Source organism: Antechinus flavipes, chromosome 1 (genome assembly GCF_016432865.1).
Source record: "Antechinus flavipes isolate AdamAnt ecotype Samford, QLD, Australia chromosome 1, AdamAnt_v2, whole genome shotgun sequence".
NCBI lineage: Eukaryota > Metazoa > Chordata > Mammalia > Dasyuromorphia > Dasyuridae > Antechinus > Antechinus flavipes.
The window spans coordinates 330087153-330111865 of NC_067398.1; the positions used below are offsets into that span (position 1 = coordinate 330087153).

A 24713-nucleotide genomic window follows, 5' to 3' on the forward strand; every position below is an offset into this window, starting at 1 on the left:
TTTCCTTCTCATTTTATACATGAAGAAAATAAGGTTGGATTAAGTGACTTACCCAGAATCATATCACTAGTATATGTCTAAGGCCAGATTTAAACTTAAGCCCTTCTATCTCTAAGCATAGAACTCTATCCACTGCGCCATCTAGCTGCCCTACAGATACAGAAGATTTCTCAAATGTCTTCATGCAGTCTTAAGCTTTAATAGCTTTAAACTGCATTAAGACTTCTGGGACATGCTTTGTGAATATAAATATAAAAACAAAATATATAAATCACTATTTTAAATGAACAAACAAATGGAAAATCATCCAGGAAGATGATAACGAATATTTTATAAAATAATGGTACTGGGGATGACTACAAGACACAACATTGAGTCCAACATAGAAGAAACAGAAAAGTTGTATTTGTTTATGTGTGTGTGTGAGACCCTTTTCTCCTCAAAATCTTGTTCCCACTTCTTGAAGCTGTACTTTTCTCCCTTCACCAGCCAAACACCAGACTTGTTGCATAGGAGTTATTTAATCGGAATAAAAATTCTCAGGTTAATGATGTGAAGCCCAGAATTTTGATTTGCATGTGATTTACATGAAATTCAACAAGCATTTATTAAACACGGGTGAGGTATGAGACATTTCCTATAATGCTAGGAATCCAAAGATGAACCACGACATAAACTGCCCTAAAGGAGATTGTGTTCCCTTTTTGGAGATGGAGGTGGAATAAGATATATATATATATTATGTCCTATAACTATGACAAGTTAAAATATGGTGAAGCAAAGAAGTCCCCACAGAGTCCTCGGAGAATTTTGTGGAAAGAGAAATCATTCCAGAATCATAGGATATTGAAGCTGAAAAGCCCCTTCGAGCTCATTTAATCCCTTCTTTTGTCAGATGAGGAAAGTGAGACTTAGAGTTTATTAGAAGAGGGCATATATACCATATAAGAACCCAAAGTTGCTAAAGAAGGGAAGGGAAGAGGAGTTGGGGACCCTCAGGAAAGGCTTCGTGAAGAAGATGATATTTGAATTAAGTTTCAAATTAAGTAAAGGGGCCTTCTAAAGCAAAAAGAAGGAAATGAGATTGAGAGTCATTTGTTGTGAGAATCAAATAAGATAATATATATGCTGTGTCTTTAAAAAAAACACACACACACACACACAAGGAGTTTGAGAATATTAGCTGTTCTCCTCCAAATCTGGTCCGAAGGCAAGTTTGCTTCTGCTTTGCTCCTCCTATGCTGACCAGCCTGTGTTAAGATTGTTTGCAATGGAGTGAACCCTGTGGGAATTAGAAAAGGCCGGGGGGCTTCCCTTACTGTTGACCAGGGCAGAGCCCAGAGCTTCTGATCCTAACTCCAGGCTCTGTGACTTCCCATCTATTACAGATAGATGCAACTCTGCAGGATAGGCAAAAGACTACGGCCATGGAGAGGATCCCAAGCAGCCCCTTGCCTTCCCACCGTGATGGCCTGGAGGCCTTTCCAGACAAGAGACTGGAGACTGTGGACATTGTGGTGTTGGTGCTCTATTTCGTATTCGTCTTAGCTGTAGGACTTTGGGTAAGGCAAAGATTGTGGTTCCTTCCCACCTAGAGCTTTAGCTGGCTTTCTGAAGGGAAGAGATGAATGAAACATTCATTGTGTTCACTATGTACCAAGATCTCTGCTAAGAGCTGAGGAGAGAACAAATAGAAAATCAAGACAGTCCCTCTTCCCTGTGAGACTACACTTTAATTTGGGGAGATATAAGAGAATTAAGCTACAGGTCAGATAGTACCCATGGGTCAGAACAATATAGTAGCTACACAGATGGTAAAGCACGGAACCCTGAATTTTACCAGAAGGCTTGTAATTTGTGACTTTATGCTCATCCAAGTTGTATGAGCTCCCTCTACCAGGGGTTCTCAAACCACGGCCACAGGCCAGATGCAGCAGCTGAGGATGATTATCCCCCTCACTCAAGGCTATGAAGTATCTTTATTTAAAGGCCCACAAAACAAAGTTTTTGTTTTTACTATAGTCCGGCCCTCCAAGAGTCTGAGGGACAGTGAACTGGCCCCCTATTTAAAAAGTTTGAGGACCCCTGCTCTACACTACCACTGGGAGTGAGCCTGATTGGAATAGAATTCTAGATTCCCTCATTGGGTTAGAAGGGGGTCAGTGTCAACCAGGAGCAGGGAAGAAGAAAGGGCTTTGGTAGAAAAATTGGAGGGATTATTTGCCAGACTTAGGGTAAGCGGACCTTTCCCTTAGCTTCCTGTGGTTTTCTGGATGGGATCCAACATTAAATGGAAATTCTCTGTCACCACTTCTACCCCCATTGCCCCTTACCTTGATTTACTTAAATTTTTAAATTCCCCATAACAGTGTCAGGGCTTCCACTAAGTCTTGAAAAGTCTTAGGGCTCTTGGAGGATTTCCTGGTTGATTCCAGCAGGCTTTAACACTCTTGCTCCAGGAGTGTTCCTATTCCCTGCAGCTGGTCTGGCTGCCATCCCTGCCATCCCCAACCATGGCATCCCCTGGCTGCCATATTTGGGACCACAACCACATTGACAGCTACTTTCAGGTAAGAGTGGTTTTCCCACCTAGAATGGACTTTTTCTGCCTGTGTTTCAGTCTATGTGGAAGACCAAGAGAGACACTGTCCAAGGCTACTTCCTGGCTGGAGGGGACATGACGTGGTGGCCGGTGAGTAGGGCTGGGGCTCAGCCGAGCCTCCCTAGTGGAGACAAGGAGTATTCCCCAGAATGGCAGTGTAGACCCCCTCTTAGAGATCAGATTGGATAGGACCAGGCCATCTCCAGCCGGGGGCAAAAGGAAGAAATGAGAAAACTTGTCCCTCTTTTGGCTCCGCTGGGACATCCAAATCATCATGATTTGATGTGAAGGTTAAAGATGATCACTTAAGACACACTCGAAGAGCTTTCTGAGCTTGTGGACTGTTTTCCATCACTTTCCTAATATATTATCGTTAGGGATCTCAGGGTCAGAGGGCTTCAAAGCTTCTTAACTCACCACTGGAGAACAAGGGGGCTTTGCCCCATTATAATTCCATGGCATCTGTGGCTGCTTGGATAATAAATAGTGTTAAAGCTCCTGGAGCCCATTCTATTTCGCCCTCTGCCCTCTTGGTAACTCTCCAGTTAGTGTTTGATGGCTGCCCTATCTGGGGGCCTTTTCATAAGCAATATTTTTTGTTGTTTGCCCTTCGTTCTCAGAGAGGATCATGACAAACAGGGAGGTGAAGCCATGACATGTGATTGAGTGATTTAAGTGAGGGAGGGCTGGGCAAGGTCACCTGCCTCAGTTTCCCCCCAGAGCCATCTGGGTCCAATGGCAAGGTGAAATGACTAGAGATGGCCCTGGAAGAAATGGGAAACCTTGGCCTTTTTAAGCTAAGGTCTTTAGCAGGTCTCAGTTTAACTGAGGCTGCTCCCATTCAGTGAGCAATTAGCAAATTCAGTGGTAGCAATTAGGCAAAGAATCTCCTCTTTCACCTGGTCCCCCCCCAAAAAATCTAAATAAATGAATGAATGAATGGGGGTTGGAGAGGGATGATGCTTAAGATTTCTGGCCAAAGCAGAAATGACTATTTACATTCAATCTGAGTCAATCAGGACCTGAAACAAAAATTATGATAACATTAGGCTTTCTTCAAATCCCTAACTAAATCTTCTACTAATAAAGATGGAACCAGGGGCGATAGAGAAGTCCAATAGCCTATGAAGTCATTCAACCCTCTATCCCAGATGGAGTTAAGTGGCTTCTGAAGCCATTCAGGGCTCAGCCTTTTCATGCTGACATACCCTCTCCCCACAGGTGGGGGCTTCTCTCTTTGCCAGTAACATAGGAAGTGGGCATTTCATTGGCCTGGCTGGATCAGGAGCAGCTGTGGGGATTTCAGTAACAGCTTATGAGTTTAATGTAAGTATTTTATTCAATCAACAAACTGTTAGAATTTTTATTGAGTTTCATTCTTGTCATTACTGTAGTTTCCAATTATGATCCATCATCAGCCTTCAGACATCATAATTGGTTCTTGCCATTAATCAGACTTCTTAAGTCTTTCAAAGTGTTTTTCCTTTACAGTGTTGCGGTTACTCTATAAAATGAACTCCTGCTTCTTCTTACTTCAGTCTACATCAGTTCTTACAAATCTCCCAAGGAATCTGTCTCCTTCTCTTGTGGGATCTCTTAAACTAGGACCTTCTGTATACCTAGATCATGACCTGAATCATTTTGAAAGAGAAAGAAGAGAGTTCCAGATTCCTACCCCTGCATTCCATTCATTCATTTACTCTTTCAACACTTTGTGTTAATGTATAATATATGTACACAGGATACCATATGTTGTGTGTGATCTACTTGATTTTGGATTGGTTCTTGGTAGATATTCTGATCTCATTGAGCTTCCAATCTAGTGGGGAGACCTAAAACACAAACATAGATAGCTAAATAATTTATACATCAGAATATGAGGGAGATTTCACTGAAATGAAATGGAATGTTTGGGAAATTGGGAGATAAACAACAGTAGTAAAGGATGTGGGTTTTTTTCCTGAAATTATTTTGACATTAGTTAAATGCCAAAACACCTGCTTTAAATGCAGAGTAATATATGAAGACTTATGGAGCTGGGCTTAGAGTTAGAGTTGGATTCATATCCAACCTCAAATGCTTATTAACTGTGAGACTTTATACCAGTCCCTTAACTTCTGTTTCAGTTTCTTTTACTATAAAATGGGGATAATCATAGCACCTACTGGCAAGGATTGTTGCAAGAATCAGATGAGATCATCAAATGAGGTAATATTTGTAAAGTGCTTAGCACAATGTTTGGTATATAGTAGGCATTTAATAAATGCATCTTTCTTTATTCCAGCTCTAAATTTCAGATTCTCTAAAGCAAAGTTTCTTAAACTTTTTCCACTTTTCATGTGAGAAATTTTTATTTGACTCCAAGTACATAGGTATATAAAATGGGTATACAAATCAAACATTCAATAATAATAAATCATCATTTCACAACCCCCCACATTCAGTTATGACAGTTTAAGAAGCTAATCACTAAAGCACAATTTTCAAATGAAATCTAGACTTCTCTCCTCCTTTCCCTGTTCACTTCCAGGCCCAGATTATTGCCTATTACCAATCCAAATTAACCTCTTATTTTTGGAATCAGTCACTCAGGTGTGTATGTTTCTAGAAGAATTTGGAACAATATTGTGCTTTCCTCCACAGGGAATCTTTTCGGTGCTGATGCTGGGCTGGATCTTCCTTCCTATTTACATTGCTGGAGGGGTAAGTCTGATTGGGGGTAGGGGAAGGATATTAAAATCTCAGGTTAAAATACATTGCCATAGTAACCTCTTCCATTCATTTGTTCTTTCAATCAACAAGCATTTATTGATCTCCTAGGGGTGAAGCATGCTGGAGGGGGAAAAATTCAATTTAGAATGAGGTAGTTGTTCAGTCATGTCCAACTCTTTGTGATCCTATTTGAAGTTTTCTTAGCAAAAACAGCCGTTTTCTTCTATGGCTCATTTTACAGATCAGGAAACTGAGGCAAATAGTTAAGTGACTTGCCTAGAATCATACAACTATTAATTGTCTGAGGCCAGATTTAAAGACAAGCCAATGAGTCTTTTAACTTCAGGTCCTGACTTTATATTATTGCACCACCTAGCTGCCCTTGAATTCCAACTTTGTCCTCAGTATACATGTAAACTTGGACACATTTCCCCTTTTTGGACTTCAGTCTCTTCATCTGTAAAGTATCTAGCCAAATGCTAATTTGGCTTTCCTTTTTTAAAAAAGTGTTTATTTTTTATTCTGACCTTAACACCAATAAAATGAGTATTTCCATACATAAAATGGAACAAAAAACGAGAATGAAACTGTCTATTACATATAAATTGCTTTCCTTTTTAAGTGCAGGATAAATTCATATAACTTTCAAAGCTGTCATACTTGTCTATTTCCTTCTGTTCTTTTCTGTGCATTTTTAATAAATTCTGCAGTGATTTTCATAGTTTTCTTCTTTGATAACCCCATGACTAATCTCCATCTCCCTCTCATCTCCCCAAAATGGAAAAAAGCCCCTGTAAAAAATATACATAGTCAAGCAAGAGAATTATCTCCATTGTCCATGTTCAAAAATATCTATTTCTGCAAGTTGAGTATATATAATCCTTTCAGAGATGTGAATGCTGAACATGTTTCATCATTGCTCCTCTGCTCCTGAGAATCTTTTCAACACAAAACTCCATTAACCCTAAAGTTTGTGTAAAAGTTAGCATCAGAATCAGGACTCCAAGATAGGAGTACTCCCACGTATCCCAACAATTTTTCATCAATCCACTTGCACTTCCCTCTTATTGCTACCGTGGGGAAGAGTGGTCATCAATTAGACATCTTTGGACTAATCTTTCAAATATGTATCCATAGTACAATGTGCCCCAAACCTTCTGGGAAGGTTACAAAACTAATTATCCTAGAGCGTCAGTTGCACATTTTGACTACGGAAAGGCCAATTTCTGGCCCTATAGTTGAGGGAAGTAGGCAGAAACTTCAGCTCTATATGGTAAGAAGCTATGGGCCTGATTAGCTAAGTGTGGAGAAAGAAGCTCATCATCAGCAAATTGATTCGTTGCCCCAGAATGAGAGAATTTGTTTGGTCTCAGCAATTAATTAGTACCATCTATTATTCAATCAGCAAGCATTTAATAACTACCTTCTGTATATCAGGAACTGTGATAGGCACTGGTGATACAAAAGCAATGAATGAAATAATTGGTTTACACAAGGATTTTGCTTTCTAGGGCAAAGATGGAGATCTATCTCAGTGAAGAGCTCCTTAGTGAGGAAATCACATTTTTCCCAATTATTGATGCATTTTATTATGACAGGAAAGCAAGTAGATGAGCATCTTCACTCCATTCCTGAAATCTCTTCCTTCTTATTGCCACCCCCTAGTTTCTCTTGATTCCTTCAAGTTTTAGCTGAATCTTACCTTCTAAAAATTTTCCCCAATTCTCTTCAATATTAGTGCCTTCTCTCTTAGATACTCTTTAATTTATCCTATCTAAATCTTATTTGTATGTAATTGCTTACATTTGGCTCATTCAGAGCAGAGGATTGATTTTTGCCTTACTTTGTAGCCTCAGTACAAACATAATGGCTAGCATATAATGGGTACTTATTGATCTAATTTCTTTGAGAAAATTCCCTGAAACTTATTCACTAAGCCATATAGGTTAAATTGGCATTGAAGGAGAGAATTTCCTCACTGGGAATTCTTCACACTGGTGAAAACCACAAGATCAATAATTTAGAATTGGATTTAACTTAGTCTTCTCCCCCCCTTATTTGTGTATAACATTTCTTTCTGAGAGATAATATAATATAATGGATAGGATATCACATTGGAGTGGAGTCAAGAAATCTTCAAATTCCTTTCTGAGAGGTCATGTAATATAATGGATAGGATATAACATTGGATTGGAGTCAGGAAGAATTCAGATTCAAATCTTACCTTGGACACTTAGGAACTGTGTGAGATGGAACAGGTCATAGCCTCTCTGTGCCTCAGTTTCCTCATCTGTAAAATAAATGAATAGGATTCCATGGCCTCTAAAGTCTCCTTATGCTTTAAATCTATAGTCCTTTTTTTCTTTTTTAAGAAAAGATTTACCAGGTGGTGAATCTACCTCTTCTCTCACTTCTTAAATTTTTTTTCATTTGATATATACTTTTTATTTTCTCCAGTTACATGTAAAAATTTGTTTTTAAAACTTTGAGTTCCAGATGCTCTCCATTCCTCCCCACTCTTCCCACTCCCCCCCCCCATTAAGAAGGCACATGTGATGTTATGCAAAACATTTCCATAAAAGTCATGTTGCAAAAGAATATATAAATTCCCACTCCAGAGAAAAATAAAGTTAAAAAAGAAGTATGTTTCAATCTGTATTAAGACACAATCAGTTTTTTTCCCTTAGCATTTTTCATCATAAGTCCTTCACAGTAGTCCACAGCTGATCCTCCCAGAACATTGCTATTACTTTGTACATTGTACATTTCACTTTGTAAGAGCTGATGGAGGCCTTTCCAGGTTTTTCTGATAGCATCCTGCTCATTGTTTCCCATGGAACAGAATATTCCTTCATAATCATATACCACGATTTATTTAGCCACCTCTCCAACTGATGGGCATCCACTCAATTTCCAATTCTTTGACCTGAGAAAAGCAGTTATAAATATTTTCGTACCTATAGGTCCTTTTTTAAAAAATATTTTTGGGATTCATGTTTAGTAGTGGTATTATTAGGTCAAAGGATATGCATGATTTTATGGTTAGCCCTTTGGCCACTGTTCATATCTTTAAATCATTTATTAATTATCCCTGTACATTTTTTATCCAACTTCCTGATCAAGCATGGGACTCATTTGGTTAGTGCTACATTTTTCTTCCGACTTCCTGATTTCCTCCTTTCTGATCTCTTCTGTACTAGTTGGGAAACCACCACTATCTTTTTCTGAGATCCTGGGAGCCCAGCAGCCTGTGCTTTGGAGCAGGGGAGCTCTGCTATGAGTGTGGTTCCTCACTTTAGTGAGTTATAAATCAGCTTGGAGCACCTAATACCAGATCTATCTTCCCTCCTCTCAGGTCACCACCATGCCTGAATACTTACGAAAGAGATTTGGAGGCAAACGGATTCCCTTGTTCTTGGCTATTCTCTATTTGTTCATCTACATCTTCACCAAAATCTCGGTAAGAATTCAACTTTAAAGCCTTTCCTTATCAGTCATCCTTCCAAAGACAAAGACTTGCATCCCTCATAACTGGTGCAGGTGTCTACGTGATCACCAGATCAAGTTCCAGTCACTCCTTGGAAAGTACTAGCTGCCATATTTTTCTTTTCCTCATTTCCTCTTTTCTCAGTGGTGACTTTTTCCATCTGGAAATGGGAATTACACTTCAAAAGAGAAGTGGAAAAGAAAGGTAGAGGTAGGGAAAGGAAAAAAAAGAAAGGGATAGAAGAATAAGGAGAGGAAAGGAAAAAAGCGGGGAGGAGTAGGGAGGAAAAAAATAAAAAATAGGAAGAGAAGATGAGAGGGGAAGTAGGTACCAGGGATTCTTCTCTTTCCTGGAAGTGGCCAAGAGTAGCTAGACAACTGGCTTACTCCTTGGCTTAAGGTAAAAGGTAAAACTTAGTGAAGGTGCATGAGCTACTGACTAGTCATTGCTTTCCAGTCCTAAATAAGCTGGACCTAGTTTCTTCATAGGAGGTACATCATTCCAGGGTCAGCTCCTTTGGCAGATCATACTTCGAGGCAATCCTCCAAGACTGACTTTAATAAAGTGACCTGGGTATTAGAAAATTGAATGTTAAGGCTCACTGCTCCCATAATTACCTTCCCACACATGCACCCTTTGAACAATCAAACAAGCTAAAGGACAAGGAAAGCACCTCTCAATGGGGAATGATTTATTTCAGCAATCCCAGGGTCCAGGTTAGGGAAGAATGACCTGAATTCAGGGAGAGGATGCCAACCTTAACTCTAGTAAGATATTCAAAATGAATTATTTGTTTTTCCAGTAGTGGATGAAAAAAGATTTTGGGTGTCAATCAAAGTGAATTATTTGTCTTTCCAATAGTGAACAAAAGAAAATAGGAATTTATCAAGCAGGGGAAGGAAGGAGGGGAAAGAAGAAGCAGCTTTTCCATTGAGGAGGAAGCATAGAGTGATAGAATGGAAAAAGTATTGGACTCGGTGTGTGGAAGACCAGACTTTATATCTCACCTCTGACATCTTTAAGTCTTAGGTTTCTCATCTTTAAAAGCAGAGAGTTGTATTAAATGGACTTTCTGCTCTACCTCAGTGGTATTACCTATTTCCTCAGGTGGACATGTATGCAGGAGCCATCTTTATCCAGCAATCCTTACACCTGGACTTGTACCTTGCAGTGGTGGGGCTGCTGGCAATTACAGCTCTGTACACAGTGGCAGGTAAGGCTGAAACCCCTGGGGATGTCACTGGGAGGTCTCAAGTTAGCAATTAATGTGGTACTGTCCAGGAGACTGGAGCACTTTTTGCCAGAAATGATTTCTGCACCCTTCCATCCAACAACACTGTCTGATAGGTAATCAAGGTCCCTTCCCAATACTGGAAGCACAAAACCGTTCATTAGAAATGGTCATCCTATTTATCATGACCCCCTTTCAGAGGAGGAACATGAGACTTGGTTCAGTGAAATCATATGGCAAATCTCCATATTCACTGGCATAAGAAATATTTAATAATAAGAAACAATAGTGTCCCATGTTGAGAGGATACCCATCAATTGGAGAATGGCTGAATGAGTCATGGTCTATGAATGTTATGGAATATTATTGTTCTGTAAGAAATGACCAGCTGGATGATTCCAGAAAAATCTGGAAAAACTTATATGAACTAAAGCATAGTGAAGTAAGCAGAACCAAGAGAATACTGTTACACAACATGTGATGAGCAACTATGATGGACTTGACTTCTTTCAACAATGAAATTATTCAAAACAATTCCAATAAACTTGGAATGGAAAGTGCCATCCACTTCCAGAGAGAGAACTATGGAGACTGAATGTGGATTGAAGCATACTATTTTCATTTGTTGTTGTTGTTTGTTTCTTTTTTCTTTCTTATTTTTCCCCCTTTGATCTGATTTTTCTTGCACAACATGACAAATATGGAAATACATTTAAAAGAATTGCACATATTTAACTTGTCTCAGGTTACTTGCTATCACGAGTCTTACAAAAATGAATATTGAAAACTATCTTTACATGTATTTGGAAAAAATAAAATACTATTGAAAAGAAAAGAATATCTTGAGTTCCAAGTTTTTTCCCTCCCTCCTTTGTTTCCTCACTCCCCAATCTGATATAGGTTATACTTGCACAAGCATTTTAAACATGTTTCCATATCAATCATGTTGTGAAAGAAAAATCAAAACAAAAGGGAAAATAACCATGAGAAAAAAAATAAACAAAAAAAGGTAATGATGGCATACTTCTATCCACAATCAGTCTCCATAATTCTCTCTCTGAGATATGAATGACATTTTCTCAAGACTGTTGGACTCAAAACAGACATCTCAAGTCTTTTGGAATTGTCTTGAATCACTGTATTGCTGAAAAGATGTTAAGTCCATCATGGTTGATCATCTTGCTGTTATTGTGTACAATGTTCTCCTGGTTCTGCTCACTTTACTCAATATCAGTTGATGACAATCTTTCCAGGTTTTTCTGATCATTTCTTATAGAACAATAATATTCCATGACATTCATATACCATAACTAATTCAGCCATTCCAATTGATGAGCATCCACTCAATTTCCAATTCCTTGCCACCACAAAAAGGGCTGCTGCTTAGAGTCTTTCAATAGTTTCCCATTGCCAGTAAAATAAAGGGCAGAGCTTTGTTATTCTAGAGTCTCCATAATACAGCCCCCACATATCTTAATTTTAGCTTATTTTATTTTCCTAAAAGCCCTCCTCTTCAACCAAATTGATCTGTTCATGCCCTGTCTACCTGAACATTCCACTTAATTGTAGATCTTTCCCAAAGTTTTGATCTTGGTCTTCCAGGTCTTTCAGATAGTCAGAACTTAATAAATGCTTGAATTAAACTGAATTGCCTTCTTTTTATAGTCTCCTTAGGAGAACTTAAATATTTTAAGCAACCACAGACTTTTTGGTGTTGGAGTAACTTTGAAGTACCTGTAACTACTCCATGTCAGAGTACTGGGCCTGGAGTTAGGAAAACCTAAGTTCAAATGTGACCTCAGATATTTACCAGCTATGTGACCTCTGAGGAAATCTTTGAAGCCTGCGAGGCTTTAGTTTTCTTATCTATCAAATGGGGATGATAATAAATAGCACCTATCTCCCATGGTAGTTGTGGAGATTAAATGAGATAATATTTATAAAGCACTTAGCAGAGTGTACAACACTAAGTAGTTAACAAATCTTTTCTCTTTCTTCTCTCTCTCTCCCTCTCTCTTTCTCTCTCCTCTTTCTATTCTTTCTCTCCTCTTTTTCTTCCCTCTCTTTCTCTCCCTCTTTATTTTTCTCTCCTTTTTTCCCTTCTTTTCTATTTTCTCCCTCTTTTCTCTCTCTCCCCTCTTTGCCTTTCTTTTATTCTCATTCCTTCCTTTCATCGTTCCTTCCATCCTTCTTTTTTCTCTCCCCCTCTTCCTTTCCTTCCTTCCTTTATTCCCTACATCCTTCTTTCTTCTCTCTCTGATTTTTTCTCTCCATTCTTTACATCCTTCTATCTCCTCTCCCTTTTTCTTCCTCTCCCTCTCTTCCTTCCATTCTCCTTTCTTTCCATTCTTCCTTCCCATAAATTCTCCATTGGAGAGTCCAATGCAATGGAGGTTATTTGGTTATTTTAATTCTTCACAAATGCAGCATATGGGTGATCCATCTGCTATCTTTCACTGTTACTATATGACCTAACTACATCTTTTTTTTTTTCCAGTAACATGTCCTTAATTGTGTCTTTTATGACATTTTTCTCCTACAAGTCATCTTAACAGTAACCTGACATGTCCTTTTTCATTGCCTTTTGGATCACCTGAAACTGATTCTTCTAAGATTTGTATGGTTTGGTATTTCCCAGTCATATAGCCTTATGAAGAAAATGTTGATGTGAAAAAGATAGACTTCAAGCAGAGTGAAAATTTGGGAATCAGTGAAAGGACTGCCTTATTTCCCCAAATATGATTCAGTCCAATCTTCTCTTATTGAATCTTAGATATGGCGATGAGGGAGCCACTGAGTAAAGGAGCTATGTGATGGGTACAGCATATTAGGCAGGCTGCTCATGCAGCAAGCAACATAAAGGAGGATTAAAGAAGTCGTAGACTGTAAGGAGAGCAATTAGGAGACTGCCAAGAGACAAGGTTCTGAATTAGGGCTTTAATCAGAGTAGTAGTGGAAAGGAAAGGATAACTGTAAGGGACATTTTAGAGGTTGAATTGATAAGCCTTAAAATCAGATTAAATGTGGGGAATGAGGAAGAGAGAAAAGCCAACAAGTTCAAGGTTTTGAGTTAAATCAAAGTATCACTGTGCTGCTGTCAGATCCCATACTTATACCCTACCCTTCAAGCCCAGCAAGGTAATTGGCCAGCCCTTAAATTTTCTTCCTAAGTCATTGTCAGTACCAGGCAGCATTTTGCCTAATTTGATCATAGTGGGATGCTCGTACTCGGAATATATTCTTTAAAAACAACAACAACAGGATTTTGCTTTTTCAAATACATGTAAAGATATTTGTCAACATTCACCCTTGCAAAACCTCATGTTCCAAATTTTTCTCCCGACCTTCCTCACTTCCCCCCTATCCAAGACAGCAAGCAATCCAGTATAGGTTAAATATGTGCAGGAATATACTGTTTAATAACTAAGACCACCTTAGGTCATGGCTCAGAGTAAATCCTGCTTACCTCCATCCTCATTCTTTCTGTCTTCCCTTCAGGTGGCCTGGCAGCTGTGATCTACACAGATGCTCTGCAGACTGTCATCATGCTAGGAGGAGCATTCACTTTAATGGGATACAGTGAGTATTCCCAGGCATTCCAAGTTGAACCTCATTAAATTGCTGTTCTTGTGGTATTTTAAAATTTGTTTCAGAGATAGCTGTATATTGCCACCTAGCTAGCAGAATGATTTAGTGGAAAGAACCCAACTCTGAGTCTCCTTTTTTGCAAAATGGGAATAACATTTGGACTACCAACCTGCCAGAGTGGTTGTAAATCACAAAATAGTAAAGTCAGCCCTCATTCTTAGGGAATGAATGCCTTCTTCATTAACTTTCTACATTTATTTCTAGGACCATTCTTTTTATTGCACACTGGCATAGGTTAGATCCATCATTCATAACTGTTATAGTCCAGAATTCTGAGGTTCTTCTCAATGACCATCACCTTCCATTCTTCAGTCTCTGCTTTATATTTCCTAAGTCTATTCTTCATCCTCCCTGTGAGCTCCAGTCCTTCTATCTCTTCTTGTTCTCCCTATCCACAAACTTTATGCTGGCCATCTTTTCTGTCCTTTATACTTTGGATCTTTTCTTAATTTTTTAAATAATAGCTTTTTATTTTCAAAATATATGCAAAGATAGTTTTCAAAATCCGTCCTTGTTAAACTTTGTGTTCTAAATTTTTTTCTCCCTTCCTTCCCCCACCCCTTTCTGAGACCCCTCCACTATATGTTAAACATGTGCAATTCTTTTATACATATTTCCACAATTATCATGCTACACAAGAAAAATCAGATCAAAAAGGAAAAAATGAGAAAGAAAACAAAAAGCAAGCAAACAATAACAAAAAATGTGAAAATACTATGTTATGATCCATATTCAGTCCCATTCAGGATGCAGATGGCTCTCTCCATCACAAGTCTATTGGAATTGACCTGGACTTTTCTTTAGATTTTGACCTGTGATCCTTGAAACTTGCTCTCTTCTTCCACTACCATTCTTCTTGCCCAAATCCAATTGGATTGCTCTCATCACCTGTCTTTTCCATTCCCAGTAATATGGTGCTGAATGCTTCCAGAGAAAGTCACACAGCCTACTTCCAGTTTAGTTAATTAATCTCAGTCAGACCCTAATTGCTTCCAGGAAATCTTTTTCTTTTTCCTGACTATTCCAAACATTCTCTATTTTTTAAAAGCTCCAATAACAGCTCCTCTCTATAATCTCTTAGCAGAGGAGTTTGTCTCTTAATTAACTGAGACAATTGAGATTAGTGAGTCCTCTCTTCTTCCCCATTCTATAATTCTGAGCCCTGGTATCCAGTTCAAATATAACCAGATTCCAGCAAGCTACATTAAGGATTAGAAAATGATGTCTTAATTGCTAAATTAATTGCCTTTTTTCAGTCCTTATTCTGCCTGATCTTTCTGTAACTTTTGATGCTGTGGTCCTTTTCTCTTGGTCATTCTTCTTCCTTTGGTTTCATAACACTGCATCTCTTGGTTCTCTTCTTCTTTATCCAATCATTTTTTCTCAATCTCCTTTGATGAATCTTCAGCTTTTAATCATCTGCTAAGTGAAAGCATCTCCCAAGGCTCTGTTCTGTGTCTTTCTGCACTATTTCCCTTAAGGATTTCAACTGTTCAAAGATAACTTCTGTAGAGGCAAATGATTCATCTATCATATCCAGGCCCAATTTCTCTCTCAAATTTTAGCTTGCGGTTTTTAATGTAGGGTCTATGAACTGTGATGACCGCGTTAGCACCCTGGATACCTTAGAATCAGCCAGAGTTAGGATAAGCAAAAGTCCTTAGTCTTTTCTCTTGGTCTTTAGAAGTAGGATTGAATTGGATGGAAGCAGAATCTCCCCAACCTTCCTTCTTTGTCTCCCGCCCAGAAGTGACCCTATCTAATCTTACTCCACCCCCTAGTTCCTCCTACAATTCTCTATATACACCAATTATCGAGCCAGCATAGGATAGTGGAAAGGGCCATTTTCCAAGCACATGCCCATAGAGTATTGTCCAATCAGTAGTTAGCCTTAAGTGCTCAAAGCAACCTCAATGCATTGATTCAAGAGTTTCAAACCTTTACAATGAACTTTGAAAACAACACCAACGAATTGACAAGTTTTTGATAAATATGTTTCAATATAATTGATTTTATTTGCAATTCTGTATCTTTTCTTTTATGCATTTAACAACATAATTCTGAAAAGGATTCTGTAGGCTTCATCAGACTTCCAAAGGAATCCTTACCACAAAAAATGTCAAGATTCCCGCTTTTATCTACTAGCTGTTTTGCCAGATGTCACTTGCAATTTAAATACAATATTTTCCTTTCTTTTTTAATAATAGCTTTTTTTTTTCAAAATGCATGCAAAGATAGTTTCAACAATCACCCTTGAAAAACTTTTGTGTTCCAAATTTTTCTCCCTTTTGTCCTCCTTATACAATAATCCAATATAGATTAAACATATGCAGTTCTTCTACCCATATTTCCACATTTATCATGCTACACAAGAAAAATCAGATTAAAAAGGGAAAAAATAGAAGATGGCGGAGAGGAGGCACACAGCTGCATAAGCTCCGCATTTTCTCTCATTATCCATTTCATTACAAGCCTCTGAATTAATGCTTGATGAAAAAAAAAAAAAACCCACAAATAGTTACCAAGAGAAGCCATCCTTGAGATTCGCCAAGAAAGGTCTGTCTTTACTGGAGGGCTGGGACGGTTTTAGATCGGGCGCAGGCTGAGGGCAGCGGCAGTGAGAGCACGGGAGCATACTGGAGAGGGGGTGGGGAGTGATCGCAGCCGTCTCTGCGGGAGAGCTTCGCTACAGGACTGGATACTTTGCCCTGGCAGCAAGTCAGCAGCCCAGCAGAGAAGCTAAAAACACCGGGGGTGAAGAACACAACCCCAAACAGCTGGAGTCTCTCGGGACCTGGCCGCCCCCCCTTCCCCCCCCCCCCACAGTGATTCAGCACGCTCTGGGATCTCAGAGCGCAGGCGCACACAGTCCTGCTAGTGGCTCACTGGTGCCCCCCGCAGTCTGCAGAGGAAGCTCGGTAACACCACCCAGCCCCTCCCCCAAAGAAAGAATCCAGTTTTTTCTTCTTTTCTTTGCTAGTTTGTCTTTGATTCTTTGACATAATGAGCAAAAAATTGAAGAGGACTTTAACCCTTGACAGCTTCTATACAGATAGAGAGCAGACTCTAAATCCTGAGGAGACTAAAAACAGACAGTCTCCAGGTGAATCCCCAAAGGAGGAGATCATCTGTTCCTCAGCACAGATGAACCTCATAGAAGTAATTAAAAAGGCTCTCACAAGGGAGCTAGAAGAAAAATGGGAAAAGGAGAGGGAGGCTTGGGAAAAGGAGAGGGAGGCTTGGGAAAAGGAGAGGGAGGCTTGGCAAAAGAGTCTGGAGAAGTCATCCCACTCAGTTAAAGAGAGACTGGATAAAGAAATCAAATCCTTGAAAAACAGGATTGGTGAACTGGAAACAGAAAATAGCTCTCTAAAAAACAAAATTGGCAAAATGGAAAAAAATTCCATGGAACAAAAGAACTCAATGGGACAATTAGAAAAAGATTTTTAAAAAGTGAGTGAAGAAAATACTTCACTGAAAATCAGAATTGAACAATTGGAATTGAATGACTCGAGGAGACAAGAAGAATCAGTCAAGCAAATCCAAAAAAATCAAACAATGGAAAAGAATGTGAAATACCTTCTGGGGAAGACAACAGAGCTGGAAAACAGATCCAGGAGAGACAATCTGAGAATCATTGGACTCCCAGAAAAGTATGATGAAAAAAAGAGCCTGGACACTATTTTCCAGGAAATTATCAAAGAGAACTGCCCAGAAGTCATAGGAACAGAGGATAAAATAGACATTGAAAGAATTCATCAATCACCCACTGAAAGGGATCTGAAAATCAAAACACCAAGGAATATAGTGGCCAAATGCCAGAAGCCTCAGACGAAGGAAAAAATACTGCAAGCGGCTAGAAAAACCCAATTCAAGTATCGAGGAGCCACAATAAGGATCACCCAGGATCTGGCAGCATCCACATTAAAGGATCGAAGGGCCTGGAATATGATATTCCGAAAGACTAAGGAACTTGGTATGCAACCAAAAATAACCTACCCAGCTAGAATGAGCATCTTTTTCCAGGGAAGAAGATGAACATTCAACGAAGTAAGCGAATTTCACCTCTTTTTGATGAAAAAGCCAGAACTTAACAAAAAGTTTGATCTACAAATATAGAACTCAAGAGAAATCTAAAAAGGTAAAGATTAATCTTGGGAACTATATTTCGGCTATATAGATGTATAAATAATACATGTATACCTTGTTCTAGAAACTGATGTGGAAAGGACATTGTACCAGAAAAAGGGTAAAGTGGGGGTACTACATCTCATGAAGAGGCAAAGGAAACCTATTATATCTGAGAGAAAGAATGGAGGGGGATGAATATAGTGAGTATTTTACTGCCTTCAGAATTGGCTTTAAAAGAAAAATTTTAGACATATTCAATCTATGGTGAAACTTCTCCCACCTCATTGAAAAGTGAGAAGGGAAAAGTGAAAAGGGAAGGAATAAGCTAAGCGGAAGGGAATACAGAAACTGGGAGGGAATAAGATAGGGGGAGGAACTCTAAGGCGGGGGGAGGGATACTAAAAAGGGAGGGCTGTGAGAAGCAAGTGGTGCTCACAAGCTTAATACTGGGAAGGGGGGTAAAGGGGAAAAAAGGGAGAAAAGCATAAACCGGGGTTAACAAGATGGCAAGTAATACAGAATTGGTCATTCTAACCATAAATGTGAACGGGGTAAACTCCCCCCTAAAGAGGAAGCGGTTAGCAGAATGGATTAAAAGCCAGAATCCTACAATATGTTGTTTACAGGAAACACACCTGAAGTGGGGAGATATATGCAGGTTAAAGGTAAAAGGTTGGAGCAAAATCTACTATGCTTCAGGTGAAGTCAAAAAAGCAGGGGTAGCCATCCTGATCTCAGATCAAGCTAAAGCAAAAATTGATCTAATTAAAAGAGATAAGGAAGGGCACTATATCTTGCTAAAGGGTAGCATGGATAATGAAGCACTATCTATATTAAACATATATGCACCAAGTGGGGTAGCATCTAAATTCTTAAAAGAGAAATTAAGAGAGCTGCAAGAAGAAATAGACAGCAAAACTATAATAGTGGGAGATCTTAACCTTGCACTCTCAGAATTAGATAAATCAAACCACAAAATAAATAAGAAGTCAAAGAGGTAAATAGAATACTAGAAAAGTTAGATATGATAGATCTCTGGAGAAAATGTAATGGAGACAGAAAGGAATACACTTTCTTTTCAGCAGTTCATGGAACCTATACAAAAATTGATCATATATTAGGACATAAAAACCTCAAACTCAAATGCAGTAAGGCAGAAATAGTAAATGCATCCTTTTCAGACCACAATGCAATGAAAATTACATTCAACAAAAAGCCAGGGGGAAGTAGACCAAAAATAATTGGAAACTAAATAATCTCATACTAAAGAATGATTGGGTGAAACAGCAAATCATAGACATAATTAATAACTTCACCCAAGAAAACGATAATAATGAGACATCATACCAAAATGTATGGGATGTACCACTCACATGAAAGAGTGTTCCAAATCACTATTGATCAGAGAAATGCAAATTAAGACAACTCTGAGATATCACTACACACCTGTCAGATTGGCTAAGATGACAGGAAAAAATAATGATGAATGTTGGAGGGGATGCGGGAAAACGGGGACACTGATGCATTGTTGGTGGAGTTGTGAACAAATCCAGCCATTCTGGAGAGCAATCTGGAATTATGCCCAAAAAGTTATCAAATTGTGCATACCCTTTGATCCAGCAGTGTTTCTATTGGGCTTATACCTCAAAGAGATACTAAAAAAGGGAAAGGGATCTGTATGTGCCAAAATGTTTGTAGCAGCCCTGTTTGTAGTGGCTAGAAACTGGAAAATGAATGGATGCCCATCAATTGGAGAATGGCTGGGTAAATTGTGGTATATGAATGTTATGGAATATTATTGCTCTGTAAGGAATGACCAGCAGGATGAATACAGAGAGGCTTGGAGAGACCTACATGGACTGATGCTAAGTGAGATGAGCAGAACCAGGAGATCATTATACACTTCGACAACGATATTGTATGAGGATGTATTCTGATGGAAGTGGATTTCTCTGACAAAGAGACTTAACTGAGTTTCATTGGATAAATGATGGACAGAAACAGCTACACCCAAAGAAGGAATACTGGGAAATGAATGTGATCTATTTGATTTTTGATTTTCTTCCTGAGTTATTTTTACCTTCTGAATCCAATTCTCCCTGTGCAGCGGGAGAACTGTTCGGTTTTGCAAATATGTATTGTATATAGGATATACTGCAACATATTTAACATATATAGGACTGCTTGCCATCTTGGAGGGGGGGAAGAGGGAGGGAGGGGAAAAAATGAAACATAAGTGATTGCAAGGGATAATGTTGTGTAAAAATTATCCTGGCATGGATTCTGTCAATACAAAGTTATTATTAAATAAAATTAAATTAAAAAAAATCTCCAACACACAAAAAAAAACAAAAAAACAAAAAAACAAAATGTATGGGATGCAGCCAAAGCAGTAATAAGGGGAAATTTCATATCTCTAGAGGCCTATTTGTATAAAATAGAGAAAGAGAGAGTCAATGAATTGGGCTTGCAACTAAAAATGCTAGAAAAGGAACAAATTAAAAACCCCCAGTCAAACACTAAACTTGAAATTCTAAAAATAAAAGGAGAGATCAATAAAATTGAAAGTAAAAAAACTATTGAATTAATTAATAAAACTAAGAGTTGGTTCTATGAAAAAACCAACAAAATAGACAAACCCTTAGTAAATCTGATTAAAAAAAGAAAAGAGGAAAATCAAATCGTTAGTCTTAAAAATGAAAAGGGAGAACTCGCCACTAACAAAGAGGAAATTAGAGCAATAATTAGGAGTTACTTTGCCCAACTTAATGCCAATAAATTCGACAACTTAAATGAAATAGAAGAATACCTCCAAAAATATAGCTTGCCCAAACTAACAGAGGAAGAAGTAAATATCCTAAACAGTCCCATCTCAGAAAAAGAAATAAAACAAACTATCAATCAACTCCCTAAGAAAAAATCCCCAGGACCAGATGGATTTACATGTGAATTCTATCAAACATTTAAAGAACAATTAACTCCAATGCTAAATAAACTATTTGAAAAAATAGAGATTGAAGGAGTCCTACCAAACTCCTTTTATGACACAGACATGGTACTGATACCTAAACCAGGTAGGCTGAAAACAGAGAAAGAAAATTATAGACCAATCTCCCTAATGAATATTGATGCTAAAATCTTAAATAAAATATTAGCAAAAAGATTACAGAAAATCATCCCCAGGATAATACACTATGACCAAGTAGGATTTATACCAGGAATGCAGGGCTGGTTCAATATTAGGAAAATTATTAACATAATTGACTATATCAATAACCAACCAAACAAAAACCATATGATCATCTCAATAGATGCAGAAAAAGCATTTGATAAAATCCAACATCCATTCCTAATAAAAACACTTGAGAGCATAGGAATAAATGGACTTTTCCTTAAAATAGTCAGGAGCATATATTTAAAACCATCAGTAAGCATCATATGCAATGGGGAAAAACTGGAACCTTTCCCAGTAAGATCTGGATAGAAGCAAGGTTGCCCACTATCACAATTTAATATCGTATTAGAAACACTAGCCTCAGCACTAAGAGTCGAGAAAGATATTAAAGGAATTAGAGTAGGCAATGAGGAAACCAAACTATCACTCTTTGCAGATGATATGATGGTATACCTAGAGAACCCCAGAGATTCTACTAAAAAGCTATTAGAAATAATTCATAATTTTAGCAAAGTAGCTGGATACAAAATAAATCCCCATAAATCCCCCCAAAAAATCATTTTTATACATCACCAACAAAACCCAACAGCAAGAGATACAAAGAGAAATTCCATTCAGAATATACCATAAAATATTTGGGAATCTATCTACCAAAGGAAAGTCAGGAATTATATGAGCAAAATTATAAAAAAAGTCTCCACACAAATAAAGTCAGACTTAAATAATTGGAAAAATATTAAGTGCTCTTGGATCGGCCGAGCAAATATAATAAAGATGGCAATACTCCCTAAACTAATCTATTTATTTAGTGCTATACCAAACAGACTTCCAAGAAAATATTTTAATGATCTAGAAAAAATAACAACAAAATTCATATGGAACAATAAAAAGTCGAGAATCTCAAGGGAATTAATGAAAAAAAATCAAATGAAGGTGGCCTAGCTGTACCTGATTTAAAATTATATTATAAAGCAGCAGTCACCAAAACCATTTGGTATTGGCTAAGAAATAGATTAGTGGATCAGTGGAAAAGGTTAGGTTCACAAGACAGAATAGTCAACTATAGCAATCTAGTGTTTGACAAACCCAAAGACCCTAACTTCTGGGATAAGAATTCATTATTTGATAAAAACTGCTGGAATAATTGGAAATTAGTATGGCAGAAATTAGGCATAGACCCACACTTAACACCATATACCAAGATAAGATCAAAATGGGTCCATGACCTAGGCATAAAGAATGAGATTATAAATAAATTAGAGGAACATAGGATAGTTTATCTCTCAGACTTTTGGAGGAGAAAGAAATTTGTGACCAAAGATGAACTAGAGACCATTACTGATCACAAAATAGAAAATTTTGATTACATCAAATTAAAAAGCCTTTGTACAAATAAAACTAATGCAAACAAGATTAGAAGGGAAGCAACAAACTGGGAAAACATCTTCACAGTTAAAGGTTCTGATAAAGGCCTCATTTCCAAAATATATAGAGAACTGACTCAAATTTATAAGAAATCAAGCCATTCTCCAATTGATAAATGGTCAAAGGATATGAACAGACAATTTCCAGATGATGAAATTGAAACTATTACCACTCATATGAAAGAGTGTTCCAAATCATTATTGATCAGAGAAATGCAAATTAAGACAACTCTGAGATACCACTACACACCTGTCAGATTGGTTAAGATGACAGGAAAAAATAATGATGAATGTTGGAGAGGATGCGGGAAAACTGGGACACTAATGCATTGTTGGTGGAACTGAGAACGAATCCAAGCAATCTGGAACTATGCCCAAAAAGTTATCAAACTGTGCATACCCTTTGATCCAGCAGTGCTACTACTGGGCTTATATCCCAAAGAAATACTAAAGAAGGGAAAGGGACCTGTATGTGCCAAAATGTTTGTGGCAGCCCTGTTTGTAGTGGCTAGAAACTGGAAAATGAATGGATGCCCATCAATTGGAGAATGGCTGGTTAAATTGTGGTATATGAATGTTATGGAATATTATTGTTCTGTAAGAAATGACCAGCAGGATGAATACAGAGAGGCTTGGCGAGACTTACATGAACTGATGCTAAGGGAAATGAGCAGAATCAGGAGATCATTATACACTTCGACAATGATATTGTATGAGGATATATTCTGATGGAAGTGGATTTCTTTGACAAAGACTCAGTTTCAATTGATAAATGATGGACAGAAGCAGCTACACCCGAAGAAAGAACACTGGTAAACGAATGTGAACTATCTGCATTTTTGTTTTTCTTCCCGGGTTATTTCTACCATCTGAATCCAATTCTCCATGTGCAACAAGAAAACTGTTCAGTTCTGCACACATATATTGTATCTAGGATATACTGTAACCTATTCAACATGTAAAGGACTGCTTGCCATCTAGGGGAGGGGTTGGAGGGAGGGAGGGGAAAAATTGGAACAGAAATGAATGCAAGGGATAATGTTGTAAAAAAAAGTTACCCTGGCATGGATTCTGTCAATATAAAGTAATTATTAAATAAAATAAAATAAAATATTTTTTTTAAAAAGGGAAAAAATAGCAAGCAAACAACAAAAAAGGTGAAAATACTATGTTGTGATTCACATTCATTCCCTATAGTCCTCTCTCTGGGTGCAGATCTATCACAAGTCTATTAGAACTGGCCTGAATCACCTCATTGTTGAAAAGAACCAGGTCCATCAGAGTAGATCATCACAAAATTTTGTGGTTGCTATGTACAATGTTCTCAATATCTTAGAAACTCTAAGCTTTTATAAACTACCATCTGATGCAAACAATCATTCTCAGACATTTCTCTGTGAAAGTGCTTTTTATTAGGGGAATATTGCATTAGGAACATTAAAAAAAAACCCTGGAATTTTAAGAGGACTTTTTAAGCAGAGACTGAAAGTGATTGATACATACAGTCACACATAAGTTACAAGTCCTGTTAGCAGAGCCTGCGTGTGGTCTCTGGAATTTTTGTTAGGGTACCTGAAAAATCTAACTATTTAAGGAAAATGAGTGATTTCTGAGGAAACACATCAGTCCAATCCAATTCAACAAATATTTATTAAATACTAGCATGTAGTAGCGAAGCTGATACAAAGTTTAGATAAGACCCCTGCTCTAATATAACTCTTGAAAGAAGCTATCTCCTGGAGAATTGCCAAGTATAATTGAAATAAGTAAAATATGCTTGCTTCTTTTCCAGCTGTTGACATGGCATCTGTACTTCTTGGGAGATGGATCAGAATGGCCCACAGCTAGAAATCGGTTCCTTCCATATACCTCTTATTCAGCCCCATTTCCAGGCAAATTCCTTTTTTTACCCTCTGCTTGTACCCAGACTGATCACCCAGTCACCCAGGAGGCACCTTTAAAACCGTTCTGGTCTGTGATGTGAATAGATTATAAAAGGACTCTCTTCTCTTGCCTAAACTCACTGTCCTTTCTACTAATTCTAGTAGGATTCTACCAGTGCATCCTTCACAATCCTTCCCTGAGCCTTAGGCTTTGCTGATATTGGTCAGCTTCCCTAGGATTTCAGCATTTCTTTGGCCTGGTTTCAGAGAACACTGACTTTTAACCCCAGCCCTTCCTGCTTTCTTATCTAACAATTAGAGATCAAAAAGCATCTATTAAATATCTCTATTATGTGCCAGGCACAGATCCAAAATCCTTGGTGACCTTCATTGACCACTAGATTTCCATTTAAGACAACA

General features: G+C 38.0%; 1 protein-coding gene across 2 annotated transcripts in view; it reads left to right on the forward strand.

Moving 5' to 3' along the window:
• SLC5A11 (solute carrier family 5 member 11) overlaps window positions 1-24713 on the forward strand; it is a 50292-nt gene that overhangs the window by 6485 nt on the left and 19094 nt on the right. For both annotated transcript variants that reach the window (XM_051967284.1, XM_051967293.1), the window contains exons 2-8: window positions 1389-1562; window positions 2621-2692; window positions 3824-3928; window positions 5246-5305; window positions 8670-8774; window positions 9909-10014; window positions 13531-13611. In XM_051967284.1, coding sequence (XP_051823244.1) covers window positions 1428-1562; window positions 2621-2692; window positions 3824-3928; window positions 5246-5305; window positions 8670-8774; window positions 9909-10014; window positions 13531-13611 — 664 coding nt within the window. In that variant the 5' untranslated portion in view covers window positions 1389-1427. The remainder of the gene's footprint in view (window positions 1-1388; window positions 1563-2620; window positions 2693-3823; window positions 3929-5245; window positions 5306-8669; window positions 8775-9908; window positions 10015-13530; window positions 13612-24713) is intronic.